The 20529-nt window shown below is 48.6% G+C and overlaps 1 protein-coding gene and 1 long non-coding RNA gene across 2 annotated transcripts in view; one reads left to right on the top strand and one right to left on the bottom strand.

Moving 5' to 3' along the window:
* Positions 1–1321: 1321 nt before the first annotated feature.
* Positions 1322–20529, bottom strand: part of LOC100468070 (guanylate cyclase soluble subunit beta-2) — a 69675-nt gene continuing 50467 nt past the window's right edge. Inside the window, exons 11-16 of the mRNA XM_034665110.1 lie at positions 19192–19340; positions 18509–18655; positions 16506–16660; positions 13451–13602; positions 10829–10924; positions 1322–1609 (exon numbers count right to left, since the gene is read on the bottom strand). Coding sequence (XP_034521001.1) covers positions 1476–1609; positions 10829–10924; positions 13451–13602; positions 16506–16660; positions 18509–18655; positions 19192–19340 — 833 coding nt within the window. The 3' untranslated portion in view covers positions 1322–1475. The remainder of the gene's footprint in view (positions 1610–10828; positions 10925–13450; positions 13603–16505; positions 16661–18508; positions 18656–19191; positions 19341–20529) is intronic.
* LOC117803088 lies at positions 1501–19702 on the top strand. Its single transcript, XR_004626722.1, has 5 exons — positions 1501–1627; positions 17510–17650; positions 18553–18631; positions 18738–18886; positions 19406–19702. It is a non-coding gene; the product is annotated as an uncharacterized LOC117803088 (long non-coding RNA).

The following is a 20529-nucleotide window of genomic DNA, read 5'->3' as shown; positions in this document are numbered from 1 at the left end:
GCTTATTATGGGATTGTTGCCAGGAACAGAAGTAACGTGTAACAACCATGAGGCCAGTGCCTAGCATGTGTTTGATGGTTAATGTATGTAAGCAGCTACTGTTACTGTGAGTCTCATGGTCATATTTGTGCTTTTATATCTTACTGAATCCTCACCAAGAAAACCTTTGAGGTAGGTGGGGCCACTGTCACTGACCTTATTTCATAACGGGTGAGATGGAGACACCAAGATATCGAAGAGTAGGGTCAGGACAAGAACCCCCATCTCTTGAATCTGCACCTTGCGCGCAGTCTAACCCTGGCTCGCTGCAGCCTTGCTCAGCTACGGGCCACACCTGCCTGTTCCCAGACACAAGTCCCCAGTTGCCTCCCAGAAGGCTGGAGCAGGGAATTCAACTGCTGTTGCCTTCCCTTCCCCTTCTGCCCCTGGGATTAGCTGGGGACAGAGTTAGGTCCTGCCCAGGCCCTCTTGGGAATTGTTGTTGAAAGCAGTTAATGCCTCTCAGGCCAAGTAAGGTCCTAGCAAGGGTGAATCACAACATTATGTGTGCCTTCAGATTTTCGTTATTACCTAGATAAAAAGAGAAATAATTTTCTGGCCATCCCCAAATGCAGATGCATAGCCTGTACCCCATCTCCACTCCCCGTCTGCCCCTACCCCAAGCCTCTGAGAACTTCCCCGACACTCTCCGCGGCAGAAGGTGTTTCCATCCCCACAGCGAGACGCAGTTAGGGGCTTTCTGTGTCGTGAAGGTGGCTGGCCAAGGAAGCTGGGGGTCTGGCTGCATTCTGCTCTGCTTCCCTGTCTTTCCTAACTCTGCCCTTCCTGTGATTTGCACATTTCCCCCTCCATCTTTCTTTCAGAAAATCCCTGGGGAATACGGCTTTTGTTCTATTGCTCACATAATTCCCAGGGCTGGGAATGAAAATTATTTCCTTTCACAACCCCTGGCCGGGTGCCTTTCACATCCCGGCTCTGTTATGGGGTGATTTATAAACTGCGGGGTCTGGGGCTCTTTCCTTTACCTCCTCCTCCCCCTTCCCTCCCACCATCATTTAAAACGAGACATTGCACACAACGCGCTCCGAGGTCAGGGTGTCCTCTGAAGTTGGCCACTGGGGCTTTCGCTCAGAGGCGAGGATTCAGTGGAACCATAGCGATGAGAGCATGAAAGCCATTCACCCCTGTTAGAAGAAAACAGAAAGAGGCCCCACAGCCGAACTTATCATCTGTGGGAACAAACAGGACTCAGTCTCAAAGTGGGGGGGGGGGCTTTGAACTGAGAATTGTAAAAGCACATTTTCCAAACTTGTCGGGATTGTGTTTCATTTCTAGACTTTTATTCTCAAAGGGACTATGAGGAAGAGATGCAGCTTAAGAAGTTTTGAGCTAAGAAATGAAAAGAAGTTACTTTTCTTTGTCTCCATAAAACTGAGTAAGGGAAAAATGAAGCCAGGGGGTTCGTTTTCCCTGTGTTACAGCAGAGCGCAGAAAGCAGACGGCAGGGCGACATTGGGAAAGTGAGGTGTCTCTGTCTGATCTGAAGACCGGCGTCTCACAGAGTCCTGTCCTGCCACTGAACTCCCTTCAGGTGCCAATTCATCAGAAGCTGAAACGAGACAATGAGGTGAGCAAATCAGTCAAGCTTCAGACTGGTCTCTGTGGTCAGGGGGTTTCTGTCTGAGCTAGGCCCCAGCAAACACAGTGCGGGCACTCTGGGCTTCCTCTCCTACCTCCTGGGCAGGAGAATGTCTTTGTGACCGAGGCTGAAAAAGCCCATACAGACCTCGGCCTTGTTGCTATTGTATTTCTTTGGTCCCACATTGTGTCATCTTCTTGGCTACATACCAGATCTTGGCTTGTGTGTAACTCACATACCGCCCCGAGCCTCCAGACTTCCCTGGCTCTGTGACCGTCTATGAGGTCTGAGCGTCAGAATCACACAGGCTGAGGTTCACACCCAGGACGGCCACAGTTCATTGTTAACCCATCTGGGCCTTGTTTGTCCTCATCTGAAAAGTGGGGAGATGATGATTACACCTACCTCCCAGGATTGTTGTCATAAGTAAATCAGATGATTTACAGAAAGTGATTACCACAATGATAACACAGAGTGCAAACTCAAGATGCCAGTTCTTATTCTAAGCATGGGAGGGAGCCCAGAGACAAGGCCCTGGAGAAGAACTACCTCTGTGACCAAGCCACACAAGGAGGGAGGGAGGGAGCAGGACTCAAAGAAGGAATGGAAAGAAGAAGGCTGATGGAAAACCCGTCACCACCTCATCCTTCTCTCCCTGTGGTTTCCTTTGGAAAGGTTAGCATCAAAGGTTTTCAAGTCGTAGATCACTGCCGTTTGGTTTCTTTTCTTTTCTTTTCTTTTCTTTTCTTTTCTTTTCTTTTCTTTTCTTTTCTTTTCTTTTCTTTCATTCATTCTACACCAATCATTGTTCCAGAGACACTTGAGGTTCAGAGAGGTTCACGTGATAGATTTGCGGCTCTAGTGCTCTAGAAATCAGGAGATGCGGGAGGAGCTTCTAGGTTCAGCCTTCGGTTCCCAAAGTAATGAATGACTTCTTTCTCCAGAAGGGGCTGTTAGCACCTCAGATTCCTTCCTGAACCTGGATCAGTGATTAACCTTGTTTTTGGACCCTAAAAGCAATGGGTAGTTTTCCGCACCAAGAACCTGCTAACGTACTAGTCATTAAGGAGTGTAAGTGGTGGTGTGCAGGTGGAGAAATTGGGGCTACTGGGCCTGTCCCCAGTCTCTCCCCTGTCTCTGGCCCAGGATGAGGTGAGAAACTGGGAAAGGAGCCTGGAGCACACAGGGAGGGAGAGGGTGGGACACCTAGAACCAGGTCACCGGGGCAAACCTGGCTGAGGATTCATATGGTATATTCAGTTCATGCATAAGTTAGAGCTAATCTGACAAGGAATCAAGGTTCGTAAGACCCTCAAATGTGGCATCTTTACAGGGCGTGGCCAAAGGGGAGTTACGTAAGTGGAGAGGTCACTGGCTACACATTCATTTGAGCTCTGTAGTACATCCTCCCCCCACACCCCTGCTTTGCAAAATATTGAATCATGCTTAGCAATATGTTATGCTCTTTGGATACTGTTAATTATTCAGATATGGGTGTTTTTGGTTTTTGCTAATTCTCTACAAGTTTTATTATTCCCAAAACCCTTTATCCTTTTCACTTTGAATCACAAAGCTTATTATGGTATAGTTTTTCTTTGAACTATAAGCACTATTATCATTTTTAAAGGAACAAAATTTTTCCAAAATGGAAATATGCAAGATTAGTGATAAGGACAGTGTGTTTGAAAAGTTTGAGATCAGTTTTGTTGTGGTATCATGGCAAATAGAGGGGAAAGGAGTTAATTACATATAGAAATGTAATTATTTCTATTGAGAAGACATGGCTGCCCCTGGCTCTGTCACTGCCCATCAGCACTAAAAGGGGCAACTGAACTCTCCCCATCTAACTTCTCTCCATGCCTCAGTTTCTCCAGATGTAAGAGGATTACTACACAATCCATCTGCCTCCCACTCAACCCATACAGAAGTTAGGAGAACCCACGAGAGAAAACCTCTGCAAGACAGTATTGTGAGTGCCTGAACAAGTTTTGTGTCTCTGGAATTGTACCAAAAGTGGGGGGTCGCCTTAACAAAAGTACAAACTGAACAAGAAGGGGTTGGCATTGCTAAAATAAGGGACTCTAGCAAAGGAAATCTTTTTCTTTTGCTGTTCATGGGAGGCTCCGTGTATGACGTGCCCCTACTTCCAGAAAGCACCATAATTTCTTTGTAGCGAAGACGACTCATCCAACTTCTGGCTTTACCTCTCACAAAGAATTTTGGAAGTAAACTCAACACTAGGAAAGAATAACTCACAGACCCTTTAGCCTCCCCGTTATTCGACACTTTCTCGTGTTTTTCTTTCTTCTAATTTCTCTTCTCAAAAAGTTTTCAACTTACTTCCCTCCCTTCCACCCCCACTTCATGTCCCTTGCTCCCACAGCATATTTTTCTTTCTTCTAACTGAGCCAGTTTTTTTCCTTTCTCACTTGTGTCTTAACTGTGGTCCTCTTTCTCCTCCATTTTTCCCACTTTTCCCTTGCACTTTTATTAAGCTCATCTTCCCCTTTCCCTTTTCCGTCCTTGAGGAAAAAGTACCCGATGGACGAGGAGAAAAAAATGGCCAGCTAACATCGTGTTGGGAGAACTGAGACAGCATTATTGAAAACTAACGGGCCAAACATGACCTTGTCAATTTGAACCAATGCCGCCTGACGATTCAAACAAGACTTGATCCGTATGGAATTGCAAGACTCTCCTGGAATTTCTACACATATATATTTGACATTTTACCCCAATCCAATTCCACACTCCAGATGGTGGAAGAATTTCCTTGTTTGCTGGAGAGGAATTCTCACTCATCTTTTGCTCTTATAAGACCATTGCTCACAACCCCCAAGGACTGTCTATTAGTACCATCATCTTGCTATGGTTAATGCTCATTATTGTGCATAGTTGGAAAATGTATGTCGTGGTTAATTAAGTTTTCTGATTGAGAATTCCAATATCATGGACTACTGATATCTAGATAACCTCTAAAGACCCAAAACTCAATTAGTCTTTCTTGGAAAATTCAGAGGCAATGTTATGACTCACAGAATATCAGGGACATCACAGATGTATTACAAATTTGCAGAAGCACAAAATAATTGGAGTTTCCACTTCATGCAATACAAAATGTGACTTTCGGTGTGCAGCAAACAGCGTAAGTCACGTGGGAAGCAACTATACCACATGGTGCACATTATGTCTTCTTAAAATTTTCCCTCTTTTTTGCAATGTGTTTAAATGTTCAAAGGAAAGAAATTCATGACCTCCCAAGTTACAAAACAGTGTACGTGTGACAATCCCAATTTTGTAAGGAGAAGCACACATGTCTACACATGCACCATGGGACCCTCACATACGTAAGTTTGACAGATAGGCCCCCAAAATTCGATAGTAGTCTCTCCAGGTGATGGAATTACTGGTGCTTTTGCTTTCTTCTTTTGATTTATCTTCAGTTTCTGGTTTTAAGATAGTAATAATAATTCAATATTCCTTCTATAATATAAATGAATAAACAAATAATCTTCAGTTGAGCAAACCAACACAGCCCAGGAAAGAATTAAAAGCAGCACAGAAACCCACTTCAATGGCTATTAAAAATGAATTAAGTGGTTGTAGAAGACATCTTCCCCTGTTTGGAAAACAACCATTGCTTGTACAGTGTTGTCAAATGCGAAATTGGGGGATGCCATAGCGCAGCAGTGAGAGCAAAGAGAGTTTGGGAAAATGTTGCTGCCTAGGGAAAAATACGTGGACTTTGGGTCACTGGCTGATCATTACAGACAGGACTCTATGACATAAAGGGTATGACATGGGGTTATAGGAAGGAATTCTTACATTTGTGATGGTAATAATTCCTCATCTGCATTCCTCATCTGTATCTAACCTCCTAGATAGAATAGGATGTGGGAAACCGAGTCTTGGTTTCAGTACCGACTTTCCATGATGAGGGCAGGACTTTTGGCTTGAACCTGAAGTCTGACTCTCTCTTGGGTCTTTTCAGTCGTCCTCAAGACTTCACCCCATTTGGGTGCGTCCCACATGGTGCCTGCCATTGGGGAGCCCTCCCACTTGAACCTCTCACCCTGCACCCGGCCTGACCTTTACTCTGAATGGTCTCTGTGTGTGCAGAAACACTTTATCTCCTCCTACTTGGTTCCATCTGGATTTATTTTCCAGTGAATCTACCTCCTGGTGGGGGGGGGGAGGTCAGGCTGGCCATACCATACTTTTTTTTAGGTGTGAACAGAGAAAGGGGCCACAAATTCTAGAAGTGATCTTTTTGGGGGGAAACTCCACCAGTGAGAGAATTTTATCCTAGTTATAAAAATGGTGCAATGGGGTCTCCAGATTTCGTGAGGGTGGTTGCCTTTCTAGAATCACCCATCCCCTCGTTTCCTATTTCTGTCCATGGGCAAAAGAGGCCATGACCTGGAGCAACCAGATCTCCAGCTTCCAGAAGCCCCTGCATTCTCCAGAGGTCAGAGCAGAGGCCACATCCTTGATCTGCCTGTTCCTGCCATCACATATTTGTCAAGTGAGTGAATTCCCAACGGTAGGGTCCCTCACTGGCAAAGTTGTTGGCATACGTGACATGTCTTCAGCACTTTACAGTTTCCAGATTATACATAACATCTCATATATTCCTCAAGGTAACTGGGTAAAGCAGGCACTCTGCTTTCAGGTTGAGAAAATGAAGCAAAGAGGACTTGCCCAAAGTGACACAGCTGGTTAAGGGGCACCAGGCCGTGGACACATCCCCAGGAACTCTGACTTCAAGCTCCATCTCATTCCACCATGATGGTGGTCCCCTACCCTGGCAGCTCATAAGAATGCCCTTTGGAGATGGTCAACTAATAAACCAGAGTTGGAAGACCCCCTCTGAGCCTACTGAGTCACTTCTGGGGTGAGGCCCAGCCCTCTGAGTCTGATGCCTTGCCACCCATTACCTTCCCATGCTGACCGGCTCCTGAGGGCACAGCCTGGTTGATGACATCAAGGCTGACAACAAAGGACTTCAGCCCGAGACTGACAACGACCTTCCATCAGTAAACGCCTCAGTTGTCAAGAGTTCATTTGTACTTCCCAGGATCTTCCTTCTACGGAATGTTGTTGGGTTAATAGCTCAACTTCTAGAAAGCCTGAGCTTAAAAACAGCTATGCCTCAGGGATAAAAGGCACGGCATAGGGAATATAGTCAATGGTACTGTAGTAAACAGCCCGGTGATAGATGGCGGCTACGCTGTGGTGAGCACAGCATCACGTATGCGCTTGTCCAATCACTGCGTTGCACCCCTGAAACGGATGTGGCTTCGTGGTGTCAACTATACTCCCATATTAATAAATAAATAAATATGAAGGCCAGTCTTCTAGCAAAAACAAACAAAACAACTATGCCATTCATCGGCCCCAAGTAGAAAAGGTCAGGAAGATTTGACAGCCACGCTTAGAAAGGCCTCAGAGGGGCGCCTGACTGGTGCAGTCATTAAGCATCTGCCTCTGGCTCAGGGCACAACTATGCCATTCATCGGCCCCAAGTAGAAAAGGTCAGGAAGATTTGACAGCCACGCTTAGAAAGGCCTCAGAGGGGCGCCTGACTGGTGCAGTCATTAAGCATCTGCCTCTGGCTCAGGGCATGATCCCGGCGTTATGGGATCAAGCCCCACATCAGGCTCCTCTGCTGGGAGCCTGCTTCTCCCTCTCCCACTCCCCCTGCTTGTGTTCCCTCTCTCGCTGGCTGTCTCTGTCAAATAAATAAATAAAATCTTTAAAGAAAAAAAAAAAGGAAAGGCCTCAGAAAGGCTGCCGCTGAAAGGCCTGGGGGCCAGAAACACAGGCCCAGGCTTCTTAGCCTGGCTCCGAACCAGCTGGGCCCCAGCTCCCTGGACACATCTGGGAAAGACGCTTGTATTGTCAAGACTCTGCAAAGTGAGGGGCAAGGACCTGCCAATTAAGTGACTGCAAACTCACGCAAGACTCCGTCACCCGGGGGACTGCTCAGGGTGGGGAAGTCCCTCCTGTCGGGAATGGGGAGTCAGGTTTGAGGGAATCAGCAAAGCCCCCGGCAGGTAGACCACTGAACTCAGAGACAGAGACCCCCGCCACTAACATGCTCCAGAGGAACAATTAGGAGTGGGCATAAGAAGCCCTCCAAACCAACTTAACCCACCATGAACCCGGCAAGTGGACCCCCTTGGACTGATTTATAAGAAGGGGTCACCTCTAGAGAGGAGCCTGGGCTGTGTGCCTAAGTGCTGCCTGCAGGTCAGCCTGGAACCCATTATTCTAATTGTCGGGAGAAGCAGTTCGGAGACAAGTTGAAGCAAGCTGAAATTTGAAAAACACATTAACAGGGCTCTGACGGGATGCCAGAAGAGCCCGCCAGCAGGGACAGCTGGAAGGCCAACTCTTTAGTCAATCCTGAAAGGTGGTTGCTCAAACATCCGAGTCAACACACACTGATTTCTCTCCGGCTCAATACTCCCGTTTAATTGCACCGGGGAGCCTCTCCTCTGACACATCTAACACCCAGATCCACAGTGGAGTGAAAGAAAAGCGTGTTATTGAAGTGCAAATGAGGTCCTGGGTGCAGCCTGCAGGCCTGGGTCCTGCTGGAGTGTTTCCTATGGCCACAGCAGACACTTCGGCTGGGCCCCACAGAGATTCAGTGAGCCCCAGCAATTTCTGATTTGGTAGGTCTGAGTTTGGGTAGCCAGAGTGAGGCCCAATGGCCCGGCTGGCTTTGTCCTCATTTCCAAGCCTCTGGCTCACACCCCAGTTTATCCCTGACCCTCAGGGTATGAGCTGGTCCTCACTAATGTGCCTGCTGATCACACCCAACAACCAGAAAGCTGCTCAGTGGGGGCCCAGAGGATCTGAGGGAAACATGGCGGAGGCGCTGTGAAGCCTGGAGGTCCACACACAGCGGCCTATCCCCTGGGGACACTGAAGTCCTTTTGGTCCATTGCTCACATGGACACGGGCTGCCCAAGACAAGCAAGCATAAAGATCCAGTCCTACTTCTTCCACTTACTTCTTGCATGACTTCGTCTAAATTATACCACCTTTCTGAACTTCAGGTTTCTTACCTGTTATGGGAACAGTCATGGGACTGTTGTATCAAATGAGTAAAATGCCCAGCACTAGCTAGTTGCCCAACAAATGCCTGTTCTCTACCCACCCAGTTTTCACCCCCAAACTGAAGTGGCCTCAGTTTCTCCTTCTGTAGTGGTTGATACCGGTTTATGTCCAGCAAAGCAGCAGCTGGAGGAGATACGGAATCAGGGGCCCAGCTGAGAAACTTCTGTCCCCTTTTTAAGCAAGAAGCCCAGCCCTGCCCATACCTGTTGGTTTCTTCTGTGGAGGGATCCCCACGTAGCACAAGTTTGAAAAATGAGTTTGTCCACCTTCTTGGAGCATGAAGAGTTCTTAGACCTCCCATCCTGAGCTGTTTATGGAGCAGTCATTTCGGAACGCAAGCGCCAGAGACCTTCTCCTGTGGAATGTTCCCATGGAGCCCCAGCAGCCCCCTACCTTGCCCCTTGCTTATGCTCAGACTTTCTGTATGTGGCTAGGAAAGCTCAAGACCACTCTGACTTCCTCCCCTCCTGCTCCCATCCCTCTTCCACCCCTCTTTAGATACAATGGCCTTTTTAATCTTCTTTGAGCTTGCCACGCTCATGTTTGCCTTCAGCCATGGTGCTGTCTGGAAGCGCCCATGATAGCCGCATGGACAGCTCTGGTCCTTCCTACACACTTCAGCTCAAATACTGCTGCCCCAGAGGACCTTTCACTGGCCCTCTTCTCCATCACTCAGTTTTTTACCTTCTTCCTAACATTTGTCACTACCTAAAGTGATCTAATTTATTTTGCTACAGATCGTCTGTCTTCCACTCCTAAAGTGCAGGCCGTGTGAGGCAGGGACTCAAGTCTTTAGTTCAGCGAGCACTGACAGACTGCAACCTAGGCCTGGCCTCCACTCCGTTTCCCTGGAGCATCAACAGTTTCCCAAGAGATGCTGTTGAATGAATCTAGGAACGTCACAATCCCATATGTAAGATGAGCGTCACAATCCCGTACTGTAATAACATCAAAGATCAAACATCACTCAGGAACATGCAACTGTAGGAAGGGAAGGAGTGGGGCGGGGAGGGCAATGCCTCTGAGTAATGATGGAAAGTCTGCTTAGAGCCCCTCATGCCCCAGAGTCCAAGATTCCCCCAGAACCCCGATCAGAGTAAAGGGCGTTTTACCTTGTCTCCTCTCAGAATTGAAAGGAAGAGCACTGATCATTCCCTTAGCCTCAGATTCTGGGATTGAACTAGAGGGAAGTCTTCAGGCACCAGGACAGCACCCAACGCCAGAGCTCAGGTAACACTCAAAAGATACTGTCTAATAAAAATAACTATAGCTAAGCTCTTTAACAGACAGACACGGCTGCCTTGCCTCGAAAGCTTAATCCCATCTGGACCCTCTTGCATGAGGTTTCCAGAAAGCAAGAGGGCGGCAGTGGCTGCACAGAGCCAGAGAGGACAAGTGCGGGGGCAGGGGGGAGGATGGGGGGGGCTGCCACTACAGCAGTTCATTCTGCAGTCCTATCTCTGGTCCTTCCTCACCACTCTCTGTCCCCACCCTCAAAACCCAGGGGTGTCGGTGCTTCGAGTGGCTCTCAAGGGAGCCAAGTGGCTCACCAGGGAGTAAAGAGTAGGCATGGATTGAGGGAAACCTCCCATTCCTACCACCTTCGGGGACAAAACAGAGAAGACAGTCACTGGGCCTTTACTTCGATTGCCACTACTCTGAGGTCGCTCTGAAGCACGCTATGGTGGGAACAATTCGGAACTCTCTGGCACTACTTGTTCACAGGTGGCGTGCTACCGAGGGCATGACGTCCAGACAAACTTTGTTTCACGGGTACCTGGAGACCAATATGTTTTTCTGAGTATTAAACGTTCTTTTGGAGGGCGGCATAGAGAAAACTTCCGGAGAGGGTCCCCCGGCCCACTAGGGGTGGGGAGGTGGGTGGGTTGTGTTCAAAATACAACGAGCAACGTCAGAAGCCTCTTGCCCCAGGCCCCCAAACTCCACTCGAGCTATCCCTGTTGGGCTTTTTGCCACTCACCACTCACCACACCTCTGAACCCAGCAATCCTCCCTCTGTACACCGCGGCGCTGGGGGGGTGTAACGGTCGGTGTACTCACCGTCTGCCTTGTCACTCATCGCGGGCGGCTGCTCACTGTCCTCGTACCGCATGATGGCAACAGCTCTGCGGTCTTGGTTCCCTTGAGCACTTGCCCCTGCAAACAAGCCCGTGGAGAAGGAGAAGTGAGAATGGCCAGCCGGCTTCATGAGCGGCAGAGGTGGGGGGCCTTTCTTTGAGGCCTCTGACCATCAGCCGCCCCTTGGGTATGTTGCCAGCTTCCCATTGTGTGGAGGACCAACCAGACAGTGGTTCCAACTGCTGGAGAGACTGCAGGGCATTTAACATGCCTAATGCCTTCACCAGCTAGAAGATGAAGGGGCAAATGCGCCTGCTTTCGAGAACAAAGGGGAGAAAGGAGAACAGCTTGAGGAAGAGCACTCCGGGGTGCTGTCCCTTCTTGGTTCTGTCACCTCCTGGGTGTCCCCTCATGCCAGGTGGGGGAGGAGCTCGGACTAATGAGGGCACAGGAGGGTCACTGCTGAGGTCCCCTCACCCTGCCCGGCTGCCGTCTCCCCGTGGTTTCGTGCTGGCTGCAATTCCAATCTGCTCATTCATTTTCTTGGTCTTCCTCCCACACCTCCTCCAAATCACCCCAAAAAGCTAGCGTGTGTGTCCTACAGAAGATCATCTGAGGGAAGAGGCCAATTTGGAAAGTAATAGGACACATTAGTGTTTCTGTATCCCTGTCCTCCATCACTGGCTTTGAGAGACTCGGTTTTGTTGTGTGGGACAAAGTCCCTTGGTCCCTGAAAGTTAATGGGGGCACGTTCTTGGGGCCATCTCTAGCACTGCACCACAGTGGGGATGGGAGGGACAGGCACTCCCTTTCCCAGGGCCAGACAGCTGAGGCTTACCGCAGGAGATCCTCGGCTGACGGGGAAAGGGGCGAGGGAAGCTGAGAGAAGCATGGAAAGAAAAGAGGCCAAGATCTTTCTGGGTTCTGCACACAGGGTTGTGCCCTTTCTCTGCACAGAGATTCCTGGCCAAGAAGTTTAGGCTGGGGGCTGACATCAGCCCAGAGGAGCGGGTAACTTTCCTTTTACCATAAGCCATACCTGGAGGGCTACCTATCCAAAGTGGGCCTTTCCCCAGCTTGCACAGAGAAGCTGGTTAGGGTCCAGATGGGGTTACCCCCCTACACACACATCCTTTCTCCTCTTTCTCAGGGTCCATACTGAGATTTTTAACTGAGACAAGCTTACTTATATTCTACTCTCAGTTATTTTTATTTTGTTTTGTTTCTCTAGCTAAGAAAAGTAGGTTAGAGTCTACTGACCCATACCATGTTCTAGAATCCTGTTTGTCAAACTTTCCCATTTGAGAACCCCTGCAGGGGGAATGGGAGAAAGCTGTACCCAGTTTGAGCTGGGGGCATCTTCTGGGCAGGATTCTGTCTGTCCTGATGTTAAAGCCTCTAGCTCTGTCTCCTCTCTCCCACAGTCAGGTGGCAAAACACCGCTCCCCGTTCACATTGTCTAGTTTTGACAACAAAGAAATTGCTTATCCCTTTCTAGCAATCCTCCCTGTGGGGAGGGAGAAGGTGATGTCGTGGGCGAGGTGTCCTGAGCCTAGAAATTCAGAGGCCAAAAACTCTGTTAAGGGTGGCTTCCAGTCTTTATTAGCCACAGTTATCCCAAATTTTTAATATATATCTTTCTATCTCAGTGTCCTTAGCACTAAAATGTGGCCAAAACCCATCGCAACTCACAGGGATACTAACGTGCACCGAAAACACTATGAAAGCAGTTCTAGAAGTTCTTCCAATACCCATCCCTTTATTGGTAGAGCCTCTCTTTTTGAAACAGTAACCATAATTCATGAGTCCCAAAGAGACATCCTGCGCATATTAGCAACAAGAAACCTCTGGATTTCGATATTTTCCTTTGCAGGCCCCTGGAGCAGCTAAAGATTAGCTCCTGTCAAAATGAATCCATTTCCTCCTCCAGTTTGCTTCGGAGGTTCAGGAAGGTTTGCCTCCTGCTACTGGGTCTCCCCTTTGGGTCAGCACCTCCCTGCGTTAACCGGGGCAGATGTTAAGGGGCACTGGCCACGTGGGGCGGAGGGCAGCTGAGGGGGACCTCCTCGGATTCCAGCGGCTGCTGTGCATGAGAACCGTGAGCCAAATGGTGATCCCTGCGCTGGCTTAGAGCTGGGGTTGTTTTAACCTAAACTCACTCTCCTGTCATTCCTGGAGCGGGTGAGTCACGGGTCTTGTCCTTCTTACCAGTTTTAGAAGCCAGCAGAAAATGAGGAAGGTTGTGAAGCAAGCCTGTTCTGAGGCTGAGGAGCAGGGAGAGATTCTAGAATCGTCCCCCAGCTGCAGGAAAGGCTGATGGGAAAAGCCCCTTTCTGGGGCAGGAAAGAACCTTGAAAACAAATGCGTGAGGGACCGTTGAGGCTGGGCGCATCGGCCCCCGTCAAGGAACATCAGACTGTCCGGGGTGCAAGGGCTCATCCTGGCTCCTCTGATCCTTGGGAGCTTGGACCGAATGGAAGGGGGTGTGAACGGATGACATCCTGGCTGACCCTGCATGCTTAAGGGCCACACTAAACACATCCGAAGTTGTTGTCAGCGGGAAAAATATCCACCACTGAGATGTGGCTTTTCCTTTATGCTCACCCTTGCGATCAGGCAGGCTTTGAGGTCTGCCCATGATCTCGTCCTCTGAGGCATGCAGGTTCCGGATCAGAAAGTACGTGGTCATTTTCCCTTTCCCTTTCACTTCAATTTCACCCCTCTCAATTATTTCAAAGCCTTGATTTTCCAGAGCGCTGCACAGAGGGGGAAAAATGCACCAGATATCAAAGATCGCAGTACTACAGTTTGAGAATCGCTACAATGGAGACGGTGATGCAGGAGAAGTCTGGGTCCCAGGCACACACGGATTGGGGGGGTAGAGGGTGACCCCAGGACATTGGCCAGGCCTGCTAAGTGGGGCAAAGAGGCAGCTGGGGGGAGGAGGGAGCGTGAAGCTCAGACGCGCTGAACAGGGTGCCGGAGGCAGAGTGAGAGCACAGGGGACCCACCAAAATCCCGAGACCGTGCTCCACCTTTCCTCCCTCCAACACACTGCTCATACCCACAGCCCGCGTGCTGCAGCAACCACGTCCTCTCCGCCCCTGTGTGCACCAGCCCCACATGGCTCTGAAACAGGAGGCTCCTCGGAAATCAGCACTCTCCTTTCCATCCTCCCCAAGCACCCCATTACCCCATGTGGTCAGCATGCCCATCCTCACTCCCCAAGCTTTCTCCATGGCTTCTGGCTGCCAAGTAACCGCAGAGAAGAGTAGAGAGAGGGGACCATGAAAAGAGACAGAGCTATGGGATATCTGTGAAATGTTTGTGTGTTCATTTATTTACTGGCCACGCCCAGGTGTTGGAGAGAAACCGCAGAACCATGCAGACCAGCCATGTTTCCAGTCCATGGTCAGGTGCCTCAGCCAGCTCTCGGCACTCACCGACCTCCCCTTGTCCTTGGCCAGTTCCTGGAGATTTCAGACCTTCACTGTGCTCCTCTAGTTCCCCCACCGGGCACCTGCTCTCCTCACTCTCCAGTTGCTGACTGTGCCTCCTACTTTGTGACCTTTGTGATTCTTCTATAAAATTGAAAACATTCATAGGCAAGACCCCACAGCTTCTCACCCGCCTGGCCACCCCAGTCTCTGAAGGTGAGGGTCTCAGAGGATAAGGGGTCTTGAGCTAGGACACCTGATCTGTGCTCCCTTCCCACCTTCTCAAGGCCTGGCTCCATCAGCCACCGCTCCCCTTCTCTTCAGTTCCCACCATTTGTGTCCTCCCCCCAACCTGCTAGCCTGCTAAGGTCTCTTCCATCCTAAACAAAAAAAAACCTTCCCACTTTATTATCTCCTGTTTTAATCCCATACATTGTCTCCCTTTAATCCTTCAACCCATACCCCATTGTCTGTCCCCACCGTTCCACCACGAGCACGTCTGATAGTGTCCCCAAAACCACTGGGGCATAGATTTCTCTCCTTGCTACTATTTTGACATTTTTGTTCAATTCCTTCTCCCTGAAAATATCCACAAGGGTGCTTCTCGTCCTGAATTCTGCCAGTTCTTTCTTATTTCTTCTGCCCCTTACATGGGCTCCTCTTCATCCCCCTGCCACTTAAAATTTGCACTGTTCTTCTCCCACTGCATCCATCCCAGGTGATCTCCTCAATCTCATGGCTGAATTGCCACCTCTATGTTGCCTTCTCCAAGTCAGAATCCCCAGCCAACACCTCGACTCCGAATTTCACCCAGCCATGGAATGGCCCCTCTATCTAAGATGCTCCACGCTTCCTTCAAATTCAGCACTTCCAAAGCCGAACGCATCATCTGCCTCTGTGAACTAGAAGCTCTCTTACCTGTCCTGTCTCTGGTGGTGAGATGCAGGTCCCTGTCACCCAGCATGGAGGCCTGAGAGACATTCAAGGCTCTTCCCTCTTTCTCGTTTTCCATTTCTAGCAATTACCAAGTTCAGCTGACTTTACCTTGCCCCCAACTCCCACCACCAATGCTCTGGCTCAAACCCAGCTCCTCACGGGCCTTCTCTTTCCCGTTTCCTACTGCTTGAATCTGCCCTTACGCAGTCCTGAGAGTCTGACACCACCATTGTGTCCAATCTCACATTCCCCGGGGGCTCTTCTTCACCTACAGCGAGCACCCTTGCTCCTCGACGGGGCGCACATGGCTCCCACCACTTTCCGCTTGCTGTCTTCCTCTCCAGCAAGCGGAACTGTAGTTCTCTGTTCCTACTCTGTGTCCGTGTTTGGACTGCTGGTTTTTCACTCCCCAAACCTCAGCTGTGGCTGAACCCTACTCTGACCTCCTTGTTCAGACTCAGCTCGCGAATCTCCTCTCCCACAAAGGATGTCTGTACGGGGTTAGGCACCCTCACCTAGGCTCCCAAGTCACATGCTCGAATTACCCAGGCACAAGAGTCCAGTGCTCAAAGCCGGGACTCAGAGCCTAACCCTTGGGTTGTATCCAGGCTCTTTTCCTTCCTCGCCTACCTGGGACCTGAGACAAGTGATTAATCTTTTGGTGCCTGATTTTTTCCTCATCTGTAGCTAAGAATAATAACAGTACGTTTTCACAGAGCTGTTGTAAGCGTAAATGAACTAACACATGTAGAATAACTTAGAATTTGGTTGGCCTCGGTAAGTTCTCAAAAAACCATTAAGTATTATTTTATGCTCATCTTTATCATGGTACTTATCACGCTTTCAAAATAATTATTTGTTGAATATTTCTTTCTTTTTCTACTAGACCACGGGTCAGCACACATTTTTTGTAAAAGACCAGATAGTAAATATTTTCAGCTTTGCCGGCCCGCCACAGCTACTCAACTGTGAAAGCAGCCACAGATAACGAGTAAATCTAAAAGCACGGCTGTGTTCCAATAAAACTTTCTTTACAAAAACAAGCAGCAGGCTGGATTTAGCCTATGACTCTACTTTGCCCATCCTTGCTTTAGATCATAAGCTCCTTGGGAGCAAAACTGTCTTATAGTAGAGGCTCGATAATATTTAATGTCTTCTGTGAGCCAGTGTGGCGTGGAAGACAAACCATGGGTTCCCTTCACTACCCCCATCCCATGGCTGCTAGGCACCTGTGCATTCTGGAAGTAGGGAAAGGCAAAGGAAGGGATGAATACATGGATGGCTACCTGTAGGCGGTGGGGCTGAGGTGCACTTTGTCGGGAAGCCCGTGACTTTCCATCCTAGAGGCTGTGTTCACAGTGTCACCAAACAAACAGTACCGTGGCATCTTGTCTCCCACCACGCCTGCCAAGACCGGTCCCGTGTGGATGCCCACTCTGATCTGCACAGAGAGAACCTCACTGACATGGGACCATTGAGTACTCTTGCTTTTCTTTTTAAATTGAGGTATAACTTACATAAAATAAAAAGACAGATCTTAAGAATTTAGCTCCGTGAGTTTTGACAAGAGCATATAGCCCTGGAGCCACCATCCAAAATATAATACAGCCTGCTTTCATGACCTCGCAGAACTATCTCGTGCCCCTTTCCAGTGACATTCCATCCCTCTCTTCAGGGGTAACCACTTTCTTATTTCTTTTAAGAAAGATGAATTTGCCTGTTCCTACAGGAAAAGGAGTCTGTCAAACACTGAGTAACACTGCCTCGTGCATAGCCTGACCTCAGTACATGTATATTGAAGGCTATATGAATGAAATAATAGAAGGTCTGGAAGAGTACTATCTTATCTCAGCAATCTTAAGAGAGAAATGTTTCAAGTCCTCTGCCCTACTTCCTTAAATAACCCACATGGTATGTTGTTTCTGGTGGATAGTTAATGATGTGCCTAACCATGTCCCTATTCTTATCTGAAACTTGATAACATCTTTTCCTGTTTTCTTCTTGGTAAACCACCATGAGAGCTTCCAGGAATTCATTGTTTAATTTCTTTCTTATTGGTGTAGCATTACTGTCATCTCTGTGGCTATGCCTCTTACACACACACACACACACACACGCACACACCCTATACACACAGTGTATTTACACAACAGTATATTTTTAATTATTTCTTTCTTCAGTGGCTTACATTACGGCCCTTTAACCAGAAACACATATCTCTTTTCTGATCTTCTCTCTTTCCCTCATTCCCTCCCATCTTGATGTTTTTACTGGGGCTTTTTTTCAACAGATGTATCTGTGTTTTCCATGGGTCGAGTATTGCAGATGTGCTCTCCCTGCAACTACTGAAAGCCAGCTTTTGCTCAGAAGGCTGCAGTGGGCACGATAACCAGAACCTTCTGCACTTCTCAGCGTCAGACTCACCGTGAGGGTGAGTGGAATGCGTCTTTACAATCTCCTACACAGGGGTTATAATTTAGAAAAATTGTATTCCATCTCACAGTTGTCTGTTTATTTTGAGTTGGCTGGGTAGTTGATCTTGAAGATATGACCACCAGGAACAGAGAAGGGATTAAATTTTAAACCACAGAAACACTGCTCTAAGACATCACAGGGCAGCTAGGATCTGCTGAGCAGACAGAAGAGGACACCTACTTTTCATCCTCCAGATTATCCATCTTTGATAGCGTGAACAAACTTCCATGCTCACAGGAGTAGACTCCCGTGAGAGAGAGGTGAGCACACGTCTCACTCAGGGCCACACGGTGGGAGGAAAGCTAGTCTAGGTATCTTGCGGCACCCTGGTGTCTAGCCTACTGCCAAAGGCAGTTTCCCACCTCAGCCTGACTCCTCAAGGCTTGTCTAACACACAGTTTCCCTTGGGGTGGGAAGGGGCTGGCTCTTCAGTAAACCTGAACCACTTGTCGAGTTGAATGCTCAAATTACAAAGCCGAAATTATAAAAAAGCCGGCTATCAAGATGGCTGGAGCCCCGCAGACTAAACGGAGAGACGTGCTCAGCACATAGACAAAGAAGCTTGTGGTGAATCCCATGAAAATCCCAAGCTCCAAAGCCTCCTCTGAAATTTAAGAAAAGTTGGGATGATGATATCCTTACTATTAGCTCGAGTCCTTAGAATATGTGCAAGAGAAGACAAGAGTTGGGAGAAATTACCCATTTTAATTACTGTAACACACCCAGTTACCATCTGAACAGACTAATAAGCAGAATTCTACTGTTTTGTGCAGAAGATGGCTGGTGTTCAGCAAAATACCCAGTTTCTCTCTACCTGGATGGGTTCTCCAGTAATAGGATTCATGACTTCTTTTGCAGAAATTCTCATCCCCAAGGCAAAGTTGGCCACTCTTTGAGCATGGCTTCCAATAGGCACCGGTACGCCCCCCACCACCATGTAAGCATCTCCTATTGTTTCCACCTGTAAGGGGGAGAGGGGCATTCAGAGCGTCTCCTTAATGCATTAAACGCATGACTAAACACTTTTGTCATTTTCTCTGTAGTGACAGAAGGCCCGTATTAAAGCTGGTAGTTACCGGATGAGGCGCATGAGGAAAGGGGTGAGAAGAAAAATGATTCCACAAAAACCACGAGAGCCCAAAGGCCTTTCTGCTTCTGCCAGAAACAAGTTCCGGAGAAGACAAAGCTCCTGGTTAGTGTATGATGCTATGTACCAGACATACATTATTTACATTAGACTTTTTGCTGAATTTAAGGGGTAGAATTATTCTCTGGGGGGACAGTGTGCCCTTCAAAGGCATTTCAGCGCTGAGTATTATAAAAGGATTAAAACCTAAAATTCCTAAAATAGCTCCAATTCCCTTTTAGCTCTCCCTGCTCACCCCACCCCCATCCACACCAAACCGCAGACCAGCGAAGATCAGGGAGGCTGAGAGCGGAGCTCGTGGCCTGGCTGAGCGCGCCGTGGCACACACCCCGCCGTTCGCAAGAACTTACTTTGTAGACCTCATGGACACTGGTCAATCTGTCAAACTTGGAGTACATCGAATTCAGCATCTTCACTATTTGGATAGGGTGGCAGGCAGCACAGATGTTAGTAAATGTCACCACATCGCTGAAAAGAATTGTGCAGGTTTCAAATTCTCCTGCAACATAAACCGGGGTGTCAGTGATAGCCAAGTAAATGGAATAATAATGCTATGAATTCTAGATTCACGTGCTCTCTGGGAACCAAATCGGACTGTGCCTTGGAGAGAAGGAGCCAGAAGCCATTCAGCCAGCAGACCTTCACTGAGTGCCTGCTGTGGGCCAGTCATCATGTGGGGAGAATCACGTAACAGGAAGCAGACAGGACCTGGGCCCTTGAGCTCCCAGGCCAGTGGAGGAGACGTGAGAGTTCTCGAACACCTGGTAAGCTGTGATGAGAGGCACGGCAGGACAGAAATGGGTTGGGTGGGCACTGGCAGACAGAGAAGCCCTTGGCAGGTAGGCTGAGGCAGAGCCTGAAGGACAGGAGAGCCGGGGGCAGGGCTGATAGAGACTGGTCACCATGAGGTGGTGAGTTCCGCTAGCCGTGTGCGGCGAGAAGACTCCCATCTCCTCGGCACGTCTTCCCAGCTCATCAAGCTGCTTCCAGTCCTGCTAATTTCTGTATAACAGCTAGATGATCTGTTTAAGTCAGACCCCCAACTCCTCTTCCTCACATCCATGACTTCCATCACAATGAGACGAAAACAGAAAATGCTTACCGTGGCCAATAAGGGGCCCCCCTCTGTCCCTGCCACCTCTCTGACCTCACGTCTCCATGCTCTCTCTCTGGCCTTCTCCACTCCCGCCACACTGGCCTCCCTGGGGTTTCTGAAGTGCCTCCTGCGTAGGGCCTTTGCACCTGCTGCTTCCTGTGCCTGACCCCTCTTTTCTCAAATATCCAAGCGGCTCTGTCTCACATCTCACATGTAACCACCTCAATGAGAACTTCCTTTACCACTCTATCTAAAATAACTGTGCTGAGACTCTATCCTTTTAGCCTTCCTGCTGCCCCCAAGCCCGCATGCTTTACATGACCTATTTTATATGGGATTATTTGCTTATTGCCTGTCTTCCCCATTGGACTATAAGCTCCATGAGATGAGAGACCGGTTGTCTCTGCAGTATCCCCAGGGCCTAGAGCAGGGCCTGGCACATAGTAGATGCTCAGTAAATATTTGTTGGATGACTCAATGAATATATTCTGAATGTGCTTTCTGTTTTATTTATACCTCTGGTAATAATCTCCCATTCATGTAACTTCCTCTTCCCTTGGGCTTCTGGCCTACCATTCTCTCTTCATAGTCT

This window comes from Ailuropoda melanoleuca, chromosome 7 (assembly GCF_002007445.2).
Source record: "Ailuropoda melanoleuca isolate Jingjing chromosome 7, ASM200744v2, whole genome shotgun sequence".
Taxonomy (NCBI): Eukaryota; Metazoa; Chordata; class Mammalia; order Carnivora; family Ursidae; genus Ailuropoda; species Ailuropoda melanoleuca.
The sequence above is the reverse complement of the archived record's forward strand: the minus strand, read 5'-3'. Positions and strand labels throughout refer to the sequence as shown.